This window comes from Microtus oregoni, unplaced genomic scaffold (assembly GCF_018167655.1).
Source record: "Microtus oregoni isolate MIOR12 unplaced genomic scaffold, Mior012 000062F_ref0000492, whole genome shotgun sequence".
Classification (NCBI taxonomy): Eukaryota; Metazoa; Chordata; class Mammalia; order Rodentia; family Cricetidae; genus Microtus; species Microtus oregoni.
The window spans coordinates 2,302,534-2,324,865 of NW_024543872.1; the positions used below are offsets into that span (position 1 = coordinate 2,302,534).

Genomic DNA, 22,332 nt, shown 5'->3' on the forward strand with positions numbered 1-22,332 from the left:
CACATCCCTTTAGTTCGACATATCTGTCCTGCCTAAAGAGCATTTACACCACATACTGTTGGCAGACACCATAGAGGCCAGTCCCTGATCTATGCCTGGGAAGGAGAAAAAGCACGTACAAATGGTGACCATCATCAGGATGACTTCAGAACATGTCACAGGGGCCTGCCCATGTCATACACATGGTATCTTGTAACCCCTTTCTGATTAACCTTACCATGCTTCTTTTTTTTTTTAATTTATTTATTTATTAAGGATTTCTGCCTCGTCCCCACAACCGCTTCCCATTTCCCTCCCCCTCCCCCGATCAAGTCCCCCCCCCTCATCTGCTCGAAGAGCAATCAGGGTTCCCTGCCCTGTGGGAAGCCCAAGGACTGCCCACCTCTATCCAGGTCTAGTAAGGTGAGCATTCAAACTGCCTAGGCTCCCACAAAGCCAGTACGTGCAGTAGGATCAAAAACCCACTGCAATTGTTCTTGAATTCTCAGTATTCCTCATTGTCCGCTATGTTCAGCTAGTCCGGATTTATCCCATGCTTTTTCAGACCTAGGCCAGCTGGCCTTGGTGAGATCCCAATAGAACATCCCCATTGTCTTAGTGTGTGGGTGCACCCCTCGTGGTCCTGAGTTCCTTGCTCGTGCTCCGTCTCCTTCTGCTCCTGATTTGGACCTTGAGATTTCTGTCCGGTGCTCCCGTGTGGGTCTCTGTCTCCTTTCATCGCCTGATGAAGGTTAATATGCCTGAGGATGCCTATGTGTTTGTCTTTGGATTCACCTTATTTAGCTTCTCTAGGAACATGAATTATAGGCTCAATGTCCTTTATTTATGGCTAGAAACCAAATATGAGTGAGTACATCCCATGTTCCTCTTTTTGGGTCTGGCTTACCTCACTCAGGATAGTGTTTTCTATTTCCATCCATTTGTATGCAAAATTCAAGAAGTCCTTGTTTTTTACTGCTGAGTAATACTCTAATATGTATATATTCCATACTTTCTTCATCCATTCTTCCGTTGAAGGGCATCTAGGTTGTTTCCAGGTTCTGGCTATTACAAACAATGCTGCCATGAACATAGTTGAGCATATACTTTTGTTGTATGATAGGGCCTCTCTTGGGTATATTCCCAAGAGTGGTATTGCTGGATCCAGGGGTAGGTTGATCCCGAATTTCCTGAGAAACCGAAACACTGCTTTCCAGAGTAGTTGCACCAGTTTGCATTCCCACCAGCAATGGGTGAGTGTACCCCTTTCTCCACAACCTCTCCAGCAAAGGCTATCATTGGTGTTTTTTATTTTAGCCATTCTGACAGGTGTAAGGTGGTATCTTAAAGTTGTCTTGATTTGCATTTCCCTGATCGCTAAGGAAGTTGAGCATGACCTTAAGTGTCTTTTGGCCATTTGAAGTTCTTCTGTTGAGAATTCTCTGTTCAGATCAGTGCCCCATTTTATAATTGGGTTGATTAGCCTTTTACGGTCTAGTTTCTTGAGTTCTTTATATATTTTGGAGATCAAACCTTTGTCAGTTGCAGGGTTGGTGAAGATCTTCTCCCAGTCAGTGGGTTGCCTTTTTGTCTTAGTGACAGTGTCCTTTGCTTTACAGAAGCTTCTCAGCCTCAGGAAGTCCAATTTATTCAATGATGCCCTTAGTGTCTGTGCTGCTGGGGTTATACATAGGAAGTGGTCTCCTGTGCCCATGTGCTGTAGAGTACTTCCCACTTTCTCTTCTATCAGGTTCAGTGTGTTCGGACTGATATTGAGGTCTTTAATCCATTTGGATTTGAGTTTTGTGCATGGTGATAGATATGGATCTATTTTCATTCTTCTACAGATTGACATCCAGTTTTGCCAGCACCATTTGTTGAAGATGCTCTCTTTTTTCCATTGTATACTTTTAGCTCCTTTATCGAAGATCAGGTGTTCATAGGTTTGTGGGTTAATGTCAGGGTCTTCTATTCGATTCCATTGGTCGACTTCTCTGTTTTTATGCCAATACCAAGCTGTTTTCAATACTGTAGCTCTGTAATAGAGTTTGAAGTCAGGGATGGTAATGCCTCCAGACAATCCTTTATTGTTTTGGCTATCCTGGGTTTTTTGTTTTTCCATATAAAGTTGATTATTGTCTTCTCCAGATCTGTGAAGAATTTTGATGGGATTTTGATGGGGATTGCATTGAATCTATAGATTGCTTTTGGTAGAATTGCCATTTTTACTATGTTGGTCCTCCCAATCCAAGAGCAAGGGAGGTCTTTCCATTTTCTGGTGTCTTCTTCAATTTCTTTCTTCAAACTTACCATGCTTCTTATTCTGTCCATATAATCTGTTTTAATTATATGTTCTAGTTACATATCTGCTATCTCCTTCAGCCAGAATGCCAGTTCCATGAATAAAGATGGTTTTTGTTGCTTAGTTTATAAGTACAACCCAACGTTGAACTTCGAAAACACCAAAGGCTTTTTTAAAGATTTGTTTTTATTTAATGCATATGACTGTTTTGTCTGCAGGTATTTATATACACCATATATATTCAGTGCCTGTTGCAGCCAGCAGAAAGTGTCAGATCCTCTGTCACTGGAGTTACAAACAGTTGTAAGCCACTATGTGGTGCTGGGAACTGAACTCAGGCTCTCTATTAGCACAGCAAGTACTTAACCTCTGAGCCATCTCTCCAGACCTGTCAATGAACTTGGATGGATGAATGAGTAGATGGGTGAATGGGTGGATGGGTAGATGGATAGATAGATGAGTTAGGGAACAGATGGGTTGGTGGGTGGGTGGTGGATAAATGAATAGATGAATTACCAAGGTCTCAGAAAGTATTAGAAAGAATACATCTAGTTGGCCAGAGACTGTCAAGTAGGGAATGGTTGAGAGAATCTTAATATGGCCTGGGTGGCAGATGCCACACTGAATTAAGGACCTGAGAATAGAAAACTATATGTCCACTGTGCACAGTTCACGGCTCAAGAAAGTGCCCTCAGAAGCACAGAGGGGAGCTACTGTGGCACACTACAGCACAGAACTTCAATGGCTCAGTAAGGGCTGAATGATAAATCTGTAGCACACTGATTCAGAAAGACCAGATGGTGCTTGTGGGAGTTAAAATCCATACAGCCAACCTGACACTTTTCGGGCTAGATTTAGATGAAGAGCTAGGAAGGGGATCCCCAAGTAGCCAGATGGGCCCAGTCAGCCCCTCCTGAGCCTGAGAGTCAGTGCTCCAAATTCAGCCCACCGGGGAGCCTGTAACATGCACCTCCAAAGGCCTCTTTGTCACAGGCCTCAGGAACCCTGGCCTAAAAGGGCTCTTGTGTGACAGCCCTTCAAGCCTTCTCTGCTCCATTGCCAGTTAAACCCAGCTAATCACAGCCACCTCTGAGGGTGGGACTAGGCTGGGAAGGAGAGAGCACAGCAGGCTCACATGGATTGGCTATTCACCGTGCCAGTATGAAAGGAAATCTCACAAAACAAGGGTCATTTACATCAGATGTGATTAGCTCGACTTTGTAGAACCGGCCATCTAGAACACGGACTCTGAAGGAAGTCTTTTTCTTTTTCTTTTCTTTTCTTATTTTTTTAATAAATAAAATCCATTGACCTTGGCAATTGTTCTATAGTTAATAAGGGAAAGAAGCAGGATTTGAGGTACAGAGGTTTCCCCCAGGAACACAAGTCCAGAAAGCACCCGAAATCTCCCATGGCAAAAGCAAATAAAATGCCCCAAGTCAAAATTCCTAGTTAACCTTAAAGTAAAACAAGCCAAAAATCAACAACAAAATCTCAGAGAGTAGGGGGATGCCCCAGAAAGATAAGGGCTTGACACCTAAGCATGAGGACCTGAGTTCATTTTCAGCACCCAAGAAAAGCTTTCTGCAACAAAGCACACCTGTAACATTGACACGGGTAAGACAGAGACAGGGGGATGCCTGCTACTTGCCAAACTGATGGGTTCCATGTTCAATGAGACAGTCTCTCAAAGACTTAAGTGGAAACAATTGGAGGAAAAAACTGATACCAACCCCAGGTCTACATATATGTATACAAGTGTGTGTACGCACACATGCACACACACACACATTGTGGACACATACAAACACATGCATGCACATACAAAAAGTCTTCACCACTTAAAAGCATCATGGCGGCGGTGGTTGGAAGCTAAGGAAAAGGATGAACAGTTTTCCCCTCCCTCCCACCCTGCCTTCCACAAAGCAGTCTGTCAGTGAGCGTGACTTTGGGTCACAACAATAGAAGGCTGCCTGAGCAGGAGGGGTACTTTTCATTGTCAGCTATGGCAATCCTGAGTTCTCCTTCTCTCAGGTGGCTTCAGGGGGATACCTGGAGGAAGGGGCAGAGAAGATGGGCCTTCAAAAAGAACCACGTGTGATGGACACAACCACTGTGCAGAGCAAGCCCTTCGCTGTCTTGTGGGGCTGAGTCAAAACTAAAAAGCAAGCTCAGTTTCGTGGGTGCCCACGCCACCATTCCAGGGCACACTATTGCTGGACTTCACCCAGTGAGAGGCAAAGAGAGGCTCACACAATAGGCATTTCAGTGTGTGCACTGTGGCCATTGTATTTTTCCTACTGTACTCAGATGGGGACCACAGTCCTGACACCACCAGTGAGGACCTTGGAGGGACAGCTGATGACTCAGCCAGACGTCAAGGGCAGAAGAGAAAAGACTGGGAGACTGGGGCGCTTTGGGATAGAAATGTAAGAAGCTTGTGTCTTTAAAGCAGTTAAAGCAGTACTATAGGATCCAGAGGCTTAGGGCAGGGCTTGTTTCAGCCCACAGACCCCCCTGCTATTTGACTTACAAATGAACTCTAGAGACAGTGCTGGGCAGAGTGCACCACCCTCAATCACATCTCAGAACTGCCTGGCATTTCCCTGAGACTGCCAGACTCTGGGGATGGTCAAGGGGGAAGCCTGGCATGAGGAATAGGTTTGGGAAGGGCTGCACCAGAAGGAAGCCCTCTTCTAAGCCATGCTCCCAAAGCCCTGAGCATCGGACTTCTCACTCAACGCAGACCTTAGAGATGCAGAGAAGGAAGCAGAAAGATGTGAGAGACAGCGTCTAGCTGGCCCAGTGGCCGTGAAACTCTGCTCAGTTGTCCTGATGTCACAGCGACTTGTGTCCACCTGTTGTGAGAAATGACCTATGGAGTAAAATTCAGACTCTACACACACGCATGCATGCATGAATACATGTGCACACAGACATACACACACATACACAGGCTCAGACACACACATACACAGGTACAGACACATGCACAAACACATGCATACAGAGGCACACACATGTACAGACACACATACAAAATCACACATACATGCACATAAATACCCCTGTGAAGGAGAATTCCTGAAAAGAAGCTGTCTCAGGCTCTGGATGAAAATTCTTAGAAAGCAGCATGCCTTGCAGAACAGCCAGCATTCCTTGCCCACCTGGGCCAGAGCTAACATCTTGTCAATAGTAGGTAGAAACCTTTTAGAATCTACTAGCTTAGCAGACCACTAACTTCCAACATTCCAAAAGTTAAGAATGTCATCAGATAGCATCCTGAGACTATAGAAAAACTTCCCATCATTGAAACCTCCTCTCTGGTGGAGCCACCAGTGTGTTTTAAACTTGCCTTGATTTATGGGTTTTTTTTATTCTATAAAAACTATAATGCTTCATGGAACCACTTCCATGCTGGGACATGGGACTTGGGGTAACCTACATCTGTGTTCCCAGGTCATGATCACTCAAGATGGCTCCAGAGTAAACTATGTCCTATTCCCTTTAAGATGAGAGCTGTGGTTTTTGCATCAACACACCTCACAAAAAAACACTACATTCTCCATCTGGAAAACTTTTGTAACAATGCCATGGAGTCATTTTTTATTTCTATTCTACTCATAAATATGTCCCCTGCGGGGGGAAAAGAAACAATTTACCAAAAACTCGTCACAAATCATGGGCGTTAAATAGCCTCACCGAGGCTACTATGCCATGTGCACTATAATGAACATAAATTAAAATGGACCTTCAAAAAAAAACAAGGGGAACAATAAACAGCAGAATAATGGTTTGAGATTTATTTTCAAGCAGCACAAGAGTCTTTCAGGATGTATTAGGCATCAAATCTAACTCTGTTATTAATAATTAGTCTTGCCAGGCGGTAGTGGTGCATGCCTTTAGTCCTCACACTCGGGAGGCAGAGGCAGGGGCAGGTGGATCTCTGTGAGTTTGAGGCCATCCTGGTCTACAGATTAAGTCCCAGGACAGCTAAGGCTACACAGAGAAACTCTGTCTTGAAAAAAAACAAAACAAAACAAAATAATTAGTCTCATGGGCACTGAGTATAAATGTGAATTTTACTAAAAACATTATTCAAGACTTGAAAACTGAACTGGAGGCAAAGAAGAAAACACAAACATTATTTTTCTAAAACAGTATTTTAATGTTGGTACGATACTCTCCTTAATAGACGATCACCATATAAGAACAAACATATGTCCACAGACATACACACACACAAACAGCACAACGTTATGCAGGACGTTGTCCACCTGCTTCCTCTCCCCATACAGGAAGAACTGCACAGGCTTGTCCTAAGACAAAGACGACTCGTGGGATGCTCAGCAATGCGACATCCCCAGACTGCACAGGGGAGCTTTTAAAGATAAACACAGGTGCTCGCTCCAGTGGCACATGCGCTAAAATTAGAATCGCATGGAGATCAGCATGGACCTTGCGCATGATAACAAAAAGAAAGAGAGCCGCATCCATCCCAGTCTTCAACCCTAAGAGAATTGTTATAAACTGAGAATACACATCAAAAAACTGAAGAATAGCAAGCTCAGATGTTTCAGTCCTCCAGCTGCACAAAAGGAACAAAAGCGTTCAGTATAATTTTAGAACTGAGACTCTTGTGCTAGGGAGCATCATTTCTTATGCATAGTGTCTCTGACAACATGATAAGTAGATGGGGATGACTGATAGGAAGATGAAGGGTAGGGGAACTGGATGGATAGGGTTAAAGGAAAGACACACGGAAGGATGAACTAGCTGTCAGGAGGCCACTTTAGCATGCTCAGACAAGTTCTCTAAGCGAACCTCAGGGTCTGTGTGTTTGAAGTAGCATGAGATGGGTGTTGGCTTAGATTTAGTCCCTTAATTTTATGTGAATGAGTGTTTTTGGCTTAATGTGGAAAGGGATTTGCAAGCAAGCCTGAAGACCTAAGTTTGATCTTCTGGGGTCCACATGGTTAAAGGAGAGGGCAGATTCCCACAAGCTGTACCCTTCACATACCACATGCACCATGGCATGTATGCTTCCTTCCAACCCCACCAAGAATTAATTCATTAATTTTTTTCATTCTAAAACGTGTAGTAAACCTGAAGCCAGAAAGTCTCCATGCTAGTGAGAGAGAGCTGTGGAAGGGAAAGAAAAGTAGAATTTGGGGGGAATATAGATCTACCCCTTTCTTAAAACATCCTGCTTCAAGATTACTAAGGGCTTTTTCATGTGAGCTCATATAACATCCAGGGTTGCAGGGAGAGCAGGTATCATGATCTCCATCCAGCACATAAGAGAACTGAGTATCAAAAGACACTGCAAAGCAGAAAACAGGACAAGAACCCCGGACCCATCACCAGGTCAGAACTCACTGTGTTGGCTTCAGGTAACTGTGAGTGTCACTTGACTTACAATGGGAGATCATGCGTGGCATGTTCCATGTCCAGGGAGGAGTCACAGACTAGAAGGGAGAGGACATAATGGTACTAGGACCTTGAAGGATGCCTAGGAGTCTACGAGAGAGGAAGGACAATTCCAGCAATAATAGGAGAATATAAAAAAAAAATAGAGGAATACAGATTTTGTTTTTTTTTTTTTTGTCTAAGAAATGGCAAGAGCTCAGTGTAGCTGAGGCCTAGGGTACAAGCTGAATGGGTAACCAAGGACGAAAACAGGGAAGCACAGATGAGTCGAGAGAGCCCATGGCAGCATCCGTCTATCAGAGGCTGGAAATGGGGAGCATAAGGGCACAAACGAGGGCTCTGCGGGAACTCCACTTTCTATTCACATTCTTCTAAACACAGCATCGCTCTTTTTAAAAACTCTAATAATTTAAAAAGGGAAGAAGTAGACAGGTGCCAGTTGAGAAGAGTTCTAAACAGTACGCACATCAGCCCTGCCTATCATCCACACAATTCAATAAGTTAGGGACAGCTTTGCTTTGTAAAGAAACTTCTGGGGCTAGAGAGATGGCGCAGAGCTTAAGAGCATTGGCTGCTCTTCCAAAAGTCTTGAGTTCAATTCCCATCACCCACATGGTGGCTCGCAACTACCTACAATGGGATCTGGTGCCCTCTTCTGGCCTGCAGGTATACATTCAGGCAGAACACTGTATATAAGATAAATAAATATTTAAAAAAAAAAAACCTCCTGGTAATCCTTCAAAAAGGAATAATCAAGACAGAGAGAATTCCATGCCAATAAGAGAATAACAGAAAAAAAAAAGCGAGACAGAAATGGTGGGGAGGAGATGGGGACACCAGACTATGTTCGAACAAAAGGATGCAGTGACAGCTGTCCCTGTGCATCCTGGGGTGTGCGAGGTAAAGTTCAGCCTTTGCTCTGGCTTCCAGCGTAAACTGTGTGCATGCGGTGGTGTGGACAGACAACAGAGACAAACAAAATGGAGATCATGAATGTGGTTTTACCTCGAGTGTTATTTTACCTGCTAACCACCCATGTGTAGAGAGGCAGCTCATGATACAGGTATGGAACATGAAGAGGCCAGAGGCATCCCAGAGACTGCTGGATATTATGAACCACATCTCCATCTGTGCAAAAACTCATGATTCAATCTATAGCAAATTTGAGTAATAACATAGTGTGTGTTGAGCCAGGGCGCAGAATTGTGTCTGCTTTCTGACAGGAATTTTTTTTTTTTTTTTTTGCTTTCTCTTTGTAACAGTCCTAGCCATGCTGGAACTAACTCTTGTAGACCAGGCTGGTCTCGAATTCACGGAGATGCACCTGCCTCTGCCTCCTGAGTGCTGGGATTAAAGGCGTGCACCACCGCCGCCTGACTGACAGGATACTTGATAAGAGAGTAGAGCTCCAATACTACTTAGCTTGTCTCGCAAGAAAGAAAATAAACTTCCTGAAGTTCTTTTTTTTTTTTTAGCTATTTTTAAAAATTGTATGTATGTTTTGTTTGTGCCTACGCCTGTGCACAACAAGCTCCTCTGGTGCCTGCAGAGACAGGAAGGGGGCGTCAGGGTCGCTGGAATTGGAGCCACAGACAGTTGAGAGCTGGCATGTGTGTGCTGGGACTTGAACCAAGGTCCTCCGAAAGAGCAGCCAGTGCTCTTAACTACTGAGCCATCTCTTTAGCCCCATACAATTCTTATTTCAGACATGTTTATACCAGGCTTCTGTATAATATTATAGCTACTATGGATACTTAACAAATTACCCCTAAACTAAATGGTATTAACAACCATTTATTGTGCTCATGGGTTCATTGAATCAGGCATGTGAATAGCAAGCAGCCAGACACTGTGTCTCCACACCACTATCTAGGGCTGGATCCGATGTCTTTCATCCACTTACTGGCAGTTTTTATCCCTGTGGGACCTGCCCTGTGTACACGGACTACTTTAATACCTCCCAGCATGACAGGTGATTGAGTTCATAGGGTATAGTCCTTTGGGCAAGGAGAGACAGACAGAAAAAAAACGACATCTTATTATCAAGCCCTGGAAAACATTCCGTAGCACTGCTGCATGAGCCACTGGTCAGAGCACTCACCAGCCTGCAGCAAGGTTGGTTCATGTCAGAGTGAATGGTGCAGACCCCCAAGCACCCCTCGGCTCTGAAGGAATAAGGATATGTGGGATGGAAACCGGAACTGCTGCCTTTGGGGTTTGACTCCATCCTGTAGAATCCGCAGGATGGTTTCAGTACCTATGTCTCTGCAGTCAGGTCGGGAGTTAAAGATTCATGAAAGCAGATGGGAAAAGGCAACAATAACTCGAGCCAGCAAATGTCATCCAGGCAGTTTTCCCTGTTCCTGGAAAAGACATCCACACTCAGGTGACACAGACATTCACTCACTGAGGAACAGACATTGGACTCTGAGGCACTTGCCAGGGAGACTCACACTTTCTCTTCGACTACATAAGCGTCCCACTGAAGATAGGAGATGGGGACTAGGTAGCGGTTCAACTCAAGAAGCAAGGTGTCCTTACTTCTTCTTACTTCTTACTTCTGTGTCCATGAGACACAGTCTCCCACCGTCCTGTCAGACGGCTACATCACGGTGCACCCAATTCTGCCTTCCTCAAAATAGGCAATTCCTCATCGCGGTCTGTTGCCTTTTGGTGCTAATGTACACATTAACAGAGAGAAGCAGAAGTGGTGTCCAGGAAAAAAAAAACGCTAGACACATTGGTAACTATACCTTTAAACCAGTCAGGGCATGAGAAAAGATGTAGACAGAGCTTGTTCTTGACTAGCCTCCTTTTTCTCTACAAATTCTTAATTGTTTAACAACTACCATTTAAACATACAAAAATATCGTAACTAAGAAGCATAACTCACGAATGCAAACATGGCTCAATTTGCCAAAGAGATAGAAATGAAGGCATTAGGCAATTGCCCCATAACTGCAGGAGGCAGAGACAGGCGGATCTCTGTGAGTTCAAGATCAGCCTGATCTACAAGAGCTAGTTCCAGGACAGGCTCCAAAGCTATAGAGAAATCCTGTCTCAAAAAAAAAAAAAAAACTTCAAATCTTCAACAGAATTTAGCAAAGCCTCTAAGCTATCTTTTTTATTTTATATAGAAACTTATGCAGAGATTTTACTATAACAAAATTAATCAAGCCTCAGTCCCTACACCAGCATCCCGATGTAAATCTCTACAGGCACCCTCTTCATCAGGGTCAGTTGCAAGGACACCACTATCTCCATTGCATTCAAGATAGAAGCCAACACAATCAGACAAGAAAATAATCAGAAATAGAAGAAGAATCAAATTATCCCGATTTGGAGGCCATAACAGGACACCTGGAGACGCCAAGAGAATCGATGGTTAAAGCTGATACAAGTGAAAAAGGAATTTGGTAAAATAGCAGAATTTAAAATTAATGTAAGCTAACCATCATGAAAGTCCAATAACACACTCTAGGAACACAGAGAGACATATGTGGTCATGCATTGTTGGTGGGCATGCAAAATAATAAACCACCTATGGGAAGAAGTACGATCATATTTGCCAGCATTACATATGCACTTAGCTCGTGACCCAGATCTCATTCCTAGTCAAATATCCCAAATAAATATTAATAAAAATGAAATTTTAAAGCATTCAAAACAGGAAGTGATGAACAATCTTTAGCAGACTAGAAATATGAAAGGCAAGACACAGATAAAGAGACAACTATTCATCCAGCACTTCTGGGAGCAGCCGAGAACTAGAAAACAACCCCAGTATCCAGCAGCAACGTGGAGTTAATTAAGTTGGTCAGCTGGCATAGCCACTGACTGTAACACTACCCAATAAAGCACATTGAAGTAAGTACAAGTCGTATATATTTTATTTTCTGATCTCCAAGTGTGATGGTTTCAATGAGAATGTCTCCATAGGCTCAGATGCTTGAATACTAGGTCCCAAGCTGATGGCACAGTTTGGGTAGGTTTAGAAGGTATGGACGTACTAGAGGAAATATGTTACTGAAGGAGGGTTTGCTATTTTGGTGTGCTCTTTGCTTCCTGGGTTCAGTTCAAGATGGGAGAGCTCAGCTTGCTGCACCAGCTGCCATGCTGCCTGCTGCAGGCTTTCCCACGGTAAGGGTGATGAACTCTTACCCCTCTGGAATCATAAACCCTACCGGAGAGTGGTATTTTATCACAGCAACAAAAAAATAACAAATACACCATGATACAAATTTTATTGTGGGAAAGAAAAGCAAAGTAGAGAAAAGTAGACCCACTCTAGTGGTATTCACATGTAACCCTCGTACTCAGAGGTCGAGATGAGGCAACTGTGAGTTCAAATCCAGTGTAGCTGTGCAGCAAGGCTCTGCCTTAGCAAAGGGAAAGTAAAGAAAAAGAGAGAGAAGCAGGGAGAGGGGCTCTGCACAGAAAGTTCATTTTGACTAACAGATCCCAAGGAATATATATCTAAAATGGTAGGGGACGTAGGGCAGCGGATGGCTAGAGCAGGAAGCTGGGAGACCACACCCCAGTCTCACACAGAAGCAAGAGGAGTAAACTAGAAGCAAGGTGAAGCTAGAAACACTAAAAGCCCGCCCCCAGCGACAGACGTCCTTCATCAAGGCTGCTCCCTGTAAAGGTTCCATAACCTTCTAAAACAGTATCACCAACTGGTGATAAATGAATGGATGGGGGACATTTCTCCTTAAGCCACTGCAGAAGGCTAAACAAATCAAAAGAACAAAAACACTTCCAAATGGAGGTTACCTATAAGGAAAAAGGGAACCAAGTAAGGAGGCAAGCTAGACTTCAATGAATCTATTTTTAATTACAGATTTGTCTTTGGAATTATATATTTTCCTTAACCATAAAACAAGGACCGAAGTGGATACAGAATTCTCCATTGTGCCCTTGTTGTTCAGGCTACAAGCCCATCAGCATGACAAACAGAATTAGTAAAAATAACATGACCATCTGGAAGGTAAGCAGGCTTCCTGGGAAGAAGCTAGCCAGTTAGAGGCAAGCCCTAAGAAGACAACATCAGAGGAGCAGAGGGGCCACACCTTACCACTTACCTCAACTTTGCTCTCTGCTTCATGATCGACAGCCGGGAAATACACCACCTCCTGCACTTCATCTCTAGGCCGTGCTGAATTTTTTCCAAACACCACCAAGCCATCCTTGGCTCGAGGTGGCAACGCCACAAAACAGTAACTTGGAGGAGCGCCAGACATCCTGCAATGAGAAGAGCAAGGAGGAATATGGCAGCAGGCTGGACAAAGGACATTCCAACTGGATCGCACATTAGCAGCTACTGCAGGCTAACTCAGACCAGCATCCCGGCTGGCATTATTCTGGGGACTCTGAAGAAGAACTGCATAGCTGCAGGGACCACACATACTTAGTCCTTCATGGGGCTAAGTAAACTCGAGTTGGCAACAGGCCATAGTGGCAGCCAAAGAAAGAGCAGTCATGTAGAAAAAAGGAAAAGAGGTTATTGTTCCCAGCATCATACATGCACACGCACGTGCGCATGCACACACACAGAGCAATCTGTCATATGAATAAATGATAGGCAGTTGCCTTTTGGTATTCACAGAAGGTTGATGCCAGGACCCTGCAGAGATACCCAGGTCTCTCATTTAAAAGGGTGCAGTACTTGCTTATAACCTATACATATTTCCTGCAGACTTAAATCATCTCTAGATTGTTTAGAATACCTAACACAATGTAAATGCTACATAAATAATTCATATACTATATTGCTTGAGGGAATAATAAGATGAAACTGCTTGTGCATGTTTAGTTCGGAGGCAATTCCCCCATGCTGTATTTCTGACCTGCAGTTGTCTGAACCCACACGTATGGAACTGGCAATGACGCAGTGAGCCAGCTCTCCCTTGGAGAAGCGCCTTTGACCAGAGATGCTTGGTGGTTACCCCTTGACAGATTTGGGCATTATGAGGAAAACGATTTGATAGGAAAGATACGATCACTCTTTTGAATAATTTTTACTCTGCCTCAATGGCATAATATACAAGTACTTTGGGGTTTCCTTTAGCCTTCTATTGGCTCCTGAGCTAGCGTGCATTTTTCCCCTGGGTGGGGGTGTCGCCCAGAGACTCCTTGCACCAATAACTTCACCAGCTAAGCCCAGCTCAGTTCTCAACTCAAGTTTCCAACCCCTCTCCACCCAGCTCCTCCCTGATGTCCAAGGCTGATCTTTCTCAAACTGGGTGCCTTCTCCCAGATCTCGCGGCCAGCTCCACATACATCCCATCAGGGCACTATCAGAAGCCATCCTTACCATATGCTTCAACATCTCCTATGGCCCTCTGGGAATTAGCCATTCCCTTTCCCAGAGCTGCCACCACCCCGTGTCATCATCTCTAGCCAGGATCACATGGGAGGCCCTCGGGAATTTCTGGAAACATTCTCCACACTGCTGCCAAAGCAGCTTTGGAAAGAAGAATGCATTCAATCATGATCTCTGCTTTAAATACCGTAAAGTCGATGACAGCTCTTAAAGGCCTGGCGAAGAAGCTCTAATCAGCCTGTGACCCGCCCGCTCACCCCCCCCACCTCGGTTTCACCTCCCACCACTCATTCTCCCCCCCCCCCACATCCTCAGCAGCACACAGGCCTCTTTCCAGGTCTCCCACATCCCAGAGCCTTTGCTCTGCTTCCACCTCCGCCCCTGTTCATTCCACGCTCCCTGCGTAGCTGGGTAATTCTCACAGCTGCCATCCAAGGTCAAACACCACTCTAACTCACGTGATCACGCTACACCTCTCACGAAAGCCCTTTGCTTACTTTTGAAGTAACAACCACAATCTGAAATACTGCGGAAGTAACAACCACAATCTGAAATACCGCTGTAACCATCTCATCATCAACAATGGAGAGTCTCTCCCTCCAAAGTCCACACACAATGAAAGTGAGGCTTAAGTTTGTTAGGACCCTGCTGCAAACCCAGGTCCACAAAATGTCTTGTGAGGAGTAGGTTTTCAATAATCAAGTGTTCCTTTTCTAGTTTTCTAACATTCTGCAAATTCAAGCTTCTGTCTACAAGTGTCTGCTTTGCCATCAAGCCTTTGCGCCTGACGAGCCCTTCCTTCCCCTTAGTCTTTTCTGACTCAAAGCTGCTCTCTTTCCGAGAGAGTTCTAGAAAGGACTCGGCCAGTTATTCAGCATCCATGAGCATTAATACATTCATTTTTTTTCTACAATAACACACATTTGTTGTTTGTAATATTTTTATTCATCTGCTTCAGGAAAAAAAAAAGCTCCCAAGGGCAGGGCAGGAGCCAAGCCACCCCATTACAGGGGCCCTTCTCCAAGTCCAGCATGAAAAACGCTCGCTGAGCCCACTTTCGGTCTGCACCATCAGTGGCCCAGCTAAACACGTCTTATTTTACGAGTCCAGAATCCAACAGAAGTAAAGCCGCAGCCTCTCAAAAGCTCTAGATAGCAGTTTTCAACCTGTGGGTCATGACCTTTTGGGGCCAAATGGCTCTTTCGCAGGGATCACCTATGACCGTTGAAAACCACAGATATTTGCATTACTATCCTCATAACAGTAGCAGAATTACAGTTATGCTGTAGCACCAAAAATAATTTTGCAGTTGGGGTCACCACAACGTGACAAAGTGTACTAAAGGGTCGCATCATTAGGACGAGTGAGCCGCACAGCTCCAGACTGGGACTCAGAGCTCAGCTCTGCCAGCTGCCAGCTGTGTGACCATGGGCAGACCGCTCTACCTCTCTGAGCCTTGGCTCCTCCTCTGTAAATGTTTTGTCTCACCTCACGTGCTTCTTCCTATGAATGTCAATTTACATGACCCAGAAGACATATCTGTAAATGTTAAAGGCTGTGTACGTAGAAGATACCATGGGGACTGGCTTTTCACTCCAACCCCCGCCCCCCAGCAAGCCAGTCAAAACCAGCTAGCTTCATTCACACCTACAGCAGCTATCAAGGCTCAGAGTCAGACATGTTTAGAAACTGCTAGGTCTATGCCCAGGCTAGGCCAAGCACAGGTCTTTCAGTTATAAGAGGCACTTGCAGAATACACAAAACCCAATGGGTTTTTATCCATCGCCTAGTCTCCTGCTTGCTCAGCAAGTCAGCTGGGCCACTGGGTCAGGTGACTGTAAAGAGAACACGAATAAATGAGGCTGAGGAAGGCAGGGATCAGGCTTTTTCATTGGGCTTTGTGGATAACCAGGAAATCAATCAACCAATCTCTCTCCAACCCCTCTCTCTCTGTATGAGTGTGTGTGTGTGTGTGTGTGTGTGTGTGTGTGTGTGTGTGAGTGTGTGTGTGTGTGTGTGTGTGTAGCTAAAAGAAACATAAAACTACCGCACAACCATCAGTTGAGCTACCTGTCAACTTAATTTGCCCAAGTCCCATCAACTAGCCTCAGAGATGACTCAGCAGGCCTCCTGGACCAGCTGATGACAGAAATGTCATGTCTCCTCACTGCAGCATGGTGACCGCTAGCTTTATGCAGCTGCTGGAGTACATCCAGTTTGGCTACAGAACTGAACAGTCAACTTTATAAAAAAAAAATAATGCATAACAATTTACATTTCAGCTGCCATATGTGACATCTAAGAACTCTGCTAGATGGATTGGCCAAACTATTTCCAAAAGAAACCTGGAAATGATTATTTCCAGCTCAAGGCTTCTGGTAATCCCTAAGTACCACAGAAATACTCCTGTTTAGCCCAGTGACTAAATATGCAATCAACCACCAAAATGGAATTGCCACCAGTTGTCGAGCACCGTAGCAAGCTGACCCCTTTAATCCTGGCATTTCGAAGAAAAGAGGAACTCTGTGAAGACCAGCGTGGTCTACTTAACAAATTCCAGGCCGGCCCAACTACAGAACAAACAACAACAATGACAGAAACCCCCTAAACTTAGCAAAGAAGAATGGGATGCTCTGGAGACTGGAAGAAACCTCAGGAAGCAGCCACTGACCTGGTTACAGCGACTCTGGAGAAGGCTGACCATCTGAGCGGAGAGTCTCTTTATCTAGATGTGTACTTCATGGTGCTAAGGCAGAATCCACCAGGAAGACGACCTCATTTAACCTACAATACTTTGTTCACTTCCTCTCTTTGGTTTATAATTGAAATTTGGTTTGATTTCTGATGCCTTCATTTCTTTCCTTCAAACTTCCACCCATTTTCCTTAAGCAGGCATGACTTCCTAGCCCACGGAAGAGTGCTAAGTGTACAGGAAAAAGTCCCTGAGGTCTCGGAACCTTACACAAAGCAAAACCAGGAACAGGAGAGGTGATCCTCCCGGGAGGAGCACACAGATTGGTTATCCAGTGCCAAACGGTCAGCCCTGAAAACATCCATACAAGTAACATTATATGAACTCAACAGGTCATATTTAGGAATATATATGTATATACAAATACATATATGCATGCAGTAATGATTAGTGGAAACAGAGGTCATGTATTTGAAGGAGAGTGGGAGAAATTGTATGGGAGGTAGGGAGGGATAAGGGGGAAATATTGTAATTATATTATAATCTTTTCTGAAAGCTGTGTGTGAGAGAGGGGTAGGAGGAGACTCACTGATGGTAAGAGGGGCATCCCTGTGCCACCAAGCCAGCACTTCCCAAACCCTATGCTGTGGTCCTCTTGCAGGTTACAGAATGGAATATGTGGATCTCACGCAGTAAGAGTCAGTAAGATCATAGGCAGTTTAGAGTATATATCTGCGCAGACACGTGTGTAGATACTGGATTGACGTGGCATTCCACGTTCACTGTGGGTCTCAAGGAAAAAAGCCTTAAAAGCAGCTGCCTGAGGGGTAGGCCTACTGAATATGGCTGCTTTGTGGCAAAAGCTAATTAGGATTCTTGCCAGGTTAGCAATTCGGTGCTAATTAATGAAACACTCCAATTTAACTCCCATCAATGGCTGTGCTAGCAGGCCTCTCCCACGTCCACGTTGGGAACATTTCAAAGTGCATTTGTGCTCTCTAGGTTCTCTAAGCAAATTCTTTAATTAGTCACTTAATGGTCATGCCCTAGAGGAGAGGGGACATTAAAAGATAGGAAGCTGGGATAAGTAGCCCATTCAGAAATATACAAATGCCTTGTGGCAGGTACAAAAATGAAGTCTGATTATGTCTTAGCTGTCAAAGTGTGAAAAAAAATATCTGGTATGTCCCCCCCCCCACACACACACCCCATCAGTTATCAGTGTAAGCCAGCAGCTTTCCACTCAATTAGCTCTTTCTGAGCAGTTGGAAGTCTCTTTCTTGGCCATCAGTAGTAGCTAGCCAGTTGTGGCTAATGGGTGCTTGAAACTAAGGGACTATATCGTTAAATTAATTTAATGCTCAGTGGTGGTGGCACACGCCTTTAATCCTAGCACTCAGGAGACAGAGGCAAGCAAATCTCTGAGTTCGAGGCCAGCCTGGTCTACAGAGTGAGTTCTGGGACAGTCAAGGATACACAGAGAAATCCTGTCTTAAAAAAAAAAAAAAAAAAAACCAAAAAAAAAAAAAAACAACAGCAAAAACAAAAAAAGAGAAAAAAAGAAAAAGAAAAGCAAACACACACACACACATTAAAATTCAGCAGCCAACAGTATGCTAATGAATAAGCAAATTAGAAAAACACAAACACGTGAGTATCCATCCCTTTGAGCAATGTCTCAGACTTCAGATTATTTTCAGATTACCGGACATGAACATATGATGAACTTAATACTATGGGTAAGGACCCAAACTTAAAACACAAAACGTGTGACGTTTCCTATACACTTTATACACACAGTCTGACTGTCTTGATGGACTCATGAGGTCGGATGTAGGACATGAGAAGTTGCACTCTTGGCTACATTAGCCGCTTTCCTCACCATGGGACTATAGCCCTGACAAGAAGCAACTTAAGGGCAAGGGGTTTATTTGGGCTCATAGATCGAGGGTGATACAGTTCACCAAGGAGGAAAAGGCATGCTGATAGGAACATAAGGCGGCTGGTCACCCTAGACTCTCAGTCAGGGATCAGAGGAGACAGGAAGTATATAAGTATAGCCTGCTTCCGGACACTCACTTCCCAGGCCCATCCTCGAGCTGCAGACCAAGTGTGCAAACATGTGAATGGAGTTGAGATATTTCATATTCAAACCACACTATCAGACACGGTGTGCCCAACCTGTACTTATAGGATCTCAGTTTCATCAAGGAACTAGAATAGCCAGACATCCAGAAACAGAAAACAGAACGGGGATTGCAGGGTTTGAGCGAAGGAGAGGACAAAAGCATTTACATCTATCTGCAAGATGGACAAAGTCCAGGACAGCAGGTACCCAACAGAATGGATGTACTTAACTTTGCCTATCTATACCATAAGAAGTGACATCGATGATCTGTGTATGCATATTTACCACAGTCAAAGCTTTAAAGGAAAATATCTGCATGCGGTGCTCTCTATCCCCAGGACAGCTTCAGATTGCTTGCCATTGCTAAGCAGAGACTCCCTAGGCACAGGCCTTACCACTCCCCCAACCCCCATGGGACCGCCTCAGGATTCATGACTTCCTCTTGGGGATAAGACTCGCCTAGAATGCATTCAGTATTTATTACTGCCTCTACCAGCACTCACCCTGTGCCTGGTGGCAGTCGGCTGGCCTACAGGCTTGGGGGACTGGGTTTGTGCTCCTGTAACTAGGGAACCATTGCAGAATGTCTAGACAAGGAGGGAGGAAGCTGCATGGGAGAAAGGGGCTTTGTCTTCAAGTTCAGGGAGGAATTACTGAAAACATGAATGCCCCAAGCCTGGCCAGGGGGTTCTTTGTATGGCTGCCAAACTGCTCTGGGCCCTTTATCCCCACCAAGCTAGACTGACCCTCATCAGTCACCCCGGCCAATAAAGACAAAGCCTTGAGTCAGTGGAGAGGAAGAAAATAACTCTCTATATGAGCTATAGCTTGTTAGCTAGCATGCAAATAACTGTGAAAACCGCCTTTCCTTCTAACAGGGATGAAAGCCAATGGCCAGCATGTCTTCTCTACCCCACCATCCAACGAACTTGGAAATCAAAGTCTGTGCAATAGTTCTTCCAGAGAGGCAAACAAATGATTTTGTTATTGATGGACAAATTCATCTTTAAAACTATTGATTTTCCTGCTGGACTGAAAATGAGACGAGTGGTACTTATAAGCTGGGTCTTCTGTTGCGGCTTTGTTATTGAAATAAGGAGGAATAATAAAATGACTGGGGATGGAGTTACCTAAAGATTAGGGTGTGAGTAACCTCAGACTCAGCAAGCTCTGCCTAAGAGAAGACAGATTTTACACGTTCCTTTGGAGTTCAGAAGGCTAGAGCATAAAGCGCCACAGCCAGGGGGTCCCTGACCCTGGTAGCCAAGGCTTTGATTGAGGGATTACCAAGGAAGATGTGTTAACTAAGTGTGTAGCCAGCTCTGCATCACTGGGGGAAAAGAAACAACTACAATCGCCTTACAGCAAAGGAGCTATTCTGGCTTACTATCTACCAGTTTGGGAGGCTCTAGTTTATGATCTAAAGACCCCACTGCTTCTGAGCCCATGGTTGAGCATGTCAGGCGGTGTTGCTCACTTCCTGACTGGAAATGAAAGAGAGAGAGAGGAAGAAGCTGAGCTTGTTGCTGCATGAAGGTCATCCCCTTAAACCCCTTCCCCCCGCCCAGTGACCCATGACTTCATGCTAAGCCCACTCTTAAACATGCCACCATCGTTCAGTAATGCCACAGGTTGGGAACCAAGTCTGCATTTAACAAGGGGGTTAGGGGATCACATCAGACACTAACTAAACAGTATAACAGCAGGTTATAAGTCCACGTCACCTCAAATCTTAGTTTGTCCCTTCTCTAGGAGGTAATGAGGGGTCACAAACTCTTCTCAACTTGCGGTGAGAGTTAGAGAGTACTTGCTAGAGCTTAAATAGGGCCTCTGAGGACATCTGCCTCTGCCAGCTAACTGCTGGGTCTCCGGTCCACATGCTTCCCTGCAGGGTGATGTGGGCCTGCGGACTGTCAGGCTTGAGTGAGCACTGCCCTTTAGAATTCTGAATCTGCATCTAACATTTGAAGACAGGCATTCTGATGTTTGGCCTCTTCTGACAACTCAAAGGTCTGGAAAGACCTATTCACATTCTGTATGGCTCCAAGACTGCATGGATCTGAGTGGGAGAGACAGGCTGGGGTTCTCTGAATTCTCTTCCTCCATCCCTCCATCTGCAATCCAGATCTACTGCACCTGGCTTGTGTAACTGTATTCTTTTCTAAGGTCTGCCTACACCTGAAGTCACATGTGTACTTGGGCATGAGACAGACATGCTGTAGTGACACAAAGGTCCTGTTTCCTATCCTGACTCCATTGATGAATTCTAAAACAGTGTCATTTGGAAACAGACAGTCCCTATACACAGCAAAGCACAGCACACAGGTTTATAAGAGAGGTCACGGAACGTACCTAGCACTGTGACTGCATACAGTGGGCACCCAATCAATGCTTACTTCTTATAGCCCATGACTCACTGGTGATGCACTAATCCTGCGGCATCCTTCTCATCAGTGGCTGGCACCTAGATCATCAGATACACTCCTTTTCCAAAGGGCAACTTACACACACTGACTACTGACAAGAAATAAAAGTACATCATAGGGTGCCATCAGCAAAATTAGCATTCTAGAAAACTCTACAGAACAAAATTGACTTCTTTAACAGCAACAATAAACAAAGAAAAATACAAAAAAGATGCCAAAGAGCAAATAAATAAGCAAACAAAAACTCCACAGATGGAGGGACAAAAATTCCTTAAGATACACACCTAGCGATTTCAATGAGCATCACTTACTTGGATCCTAATTTAAAAAAAAAAATCATACAAAAATCTTCTAAGGCAATTGAGCTAACATGAACAATGAGTAGATACTTGACGGTATCAAAGAATGATTGTTAATGTCCTATCACGATACTGTGATGATCTCCATTTAAAAACAACTGAATTTTAAAAGCCCATGTCTTATGTATGTGTAATGGCCAACACCAGTAGCTGCAGTTCCTTAAGCAGGCTGATCTCAGTGAATCATTTGAGCCCGGGAATCTGAGATCATGCTGGACCATATAGTAAGACTCTGAGAAAGAGAGAAGACTTAAAAAATACTCATCTAAAAAGCACGTACTATGTAAATGTTATAGAGCAAATAATTCAGAAGGCAGAGGTAGCGCTCAGAGGAAACAAGATGGCTGACCTAAAAGCTGAGGGAAGTGATGGGCAGGAACATGAGGTCTGTTCTACTGCCACCTTTCATTTGTAGGTGGTTGAATTTTTCTATAATAATCAACCTTTCAAAAGTAAGGCTGGCTGGTGGTGCATGTATATAATCCCAGCACTCAGGAGGCTTACACAGGAAGACCCCAGGTTGGTGTTACATAGTGAGATCCCGTCTCCATAGTCCAAAATATAGAAATATAAAACCAAAGCACATGTTTAGAATTCTTACAAGCTTAGGGGCTGAATTTGTGTGGTGTCTCAGATACCTTCTTGAAGAAGGAATGTTGTAACAGGAAGGACAGAGCTAGTTGGGAATATG

At 44.4% G+C, this 22,332-nt stretch overlaps 1 protein-coding gene across 1 annotated transcript in view; it reads right to left on the reverse strand.

The window, feature by feature from the left end:
• Positions 1 to 22,332, reverse strand: part of Scrn1 (secernin 1) — a 65,191-nt gene that overhangs the window by 35,031 nt on the left and 7,828 nt on the right. The window contains exon 2 of the mRNA XM_041640388.1: positions 12,796 to 12,955. Within this exon, the coding sequence (XP_041496322.1) occupies positions 12,796 to 12,954 (159 nt within the window). The 5' untranslated portion in view covers position 12,955. The remainder of the gene's footprint in view (positions 1 to 12,795; positions 12,956 to 22,332) is intronic.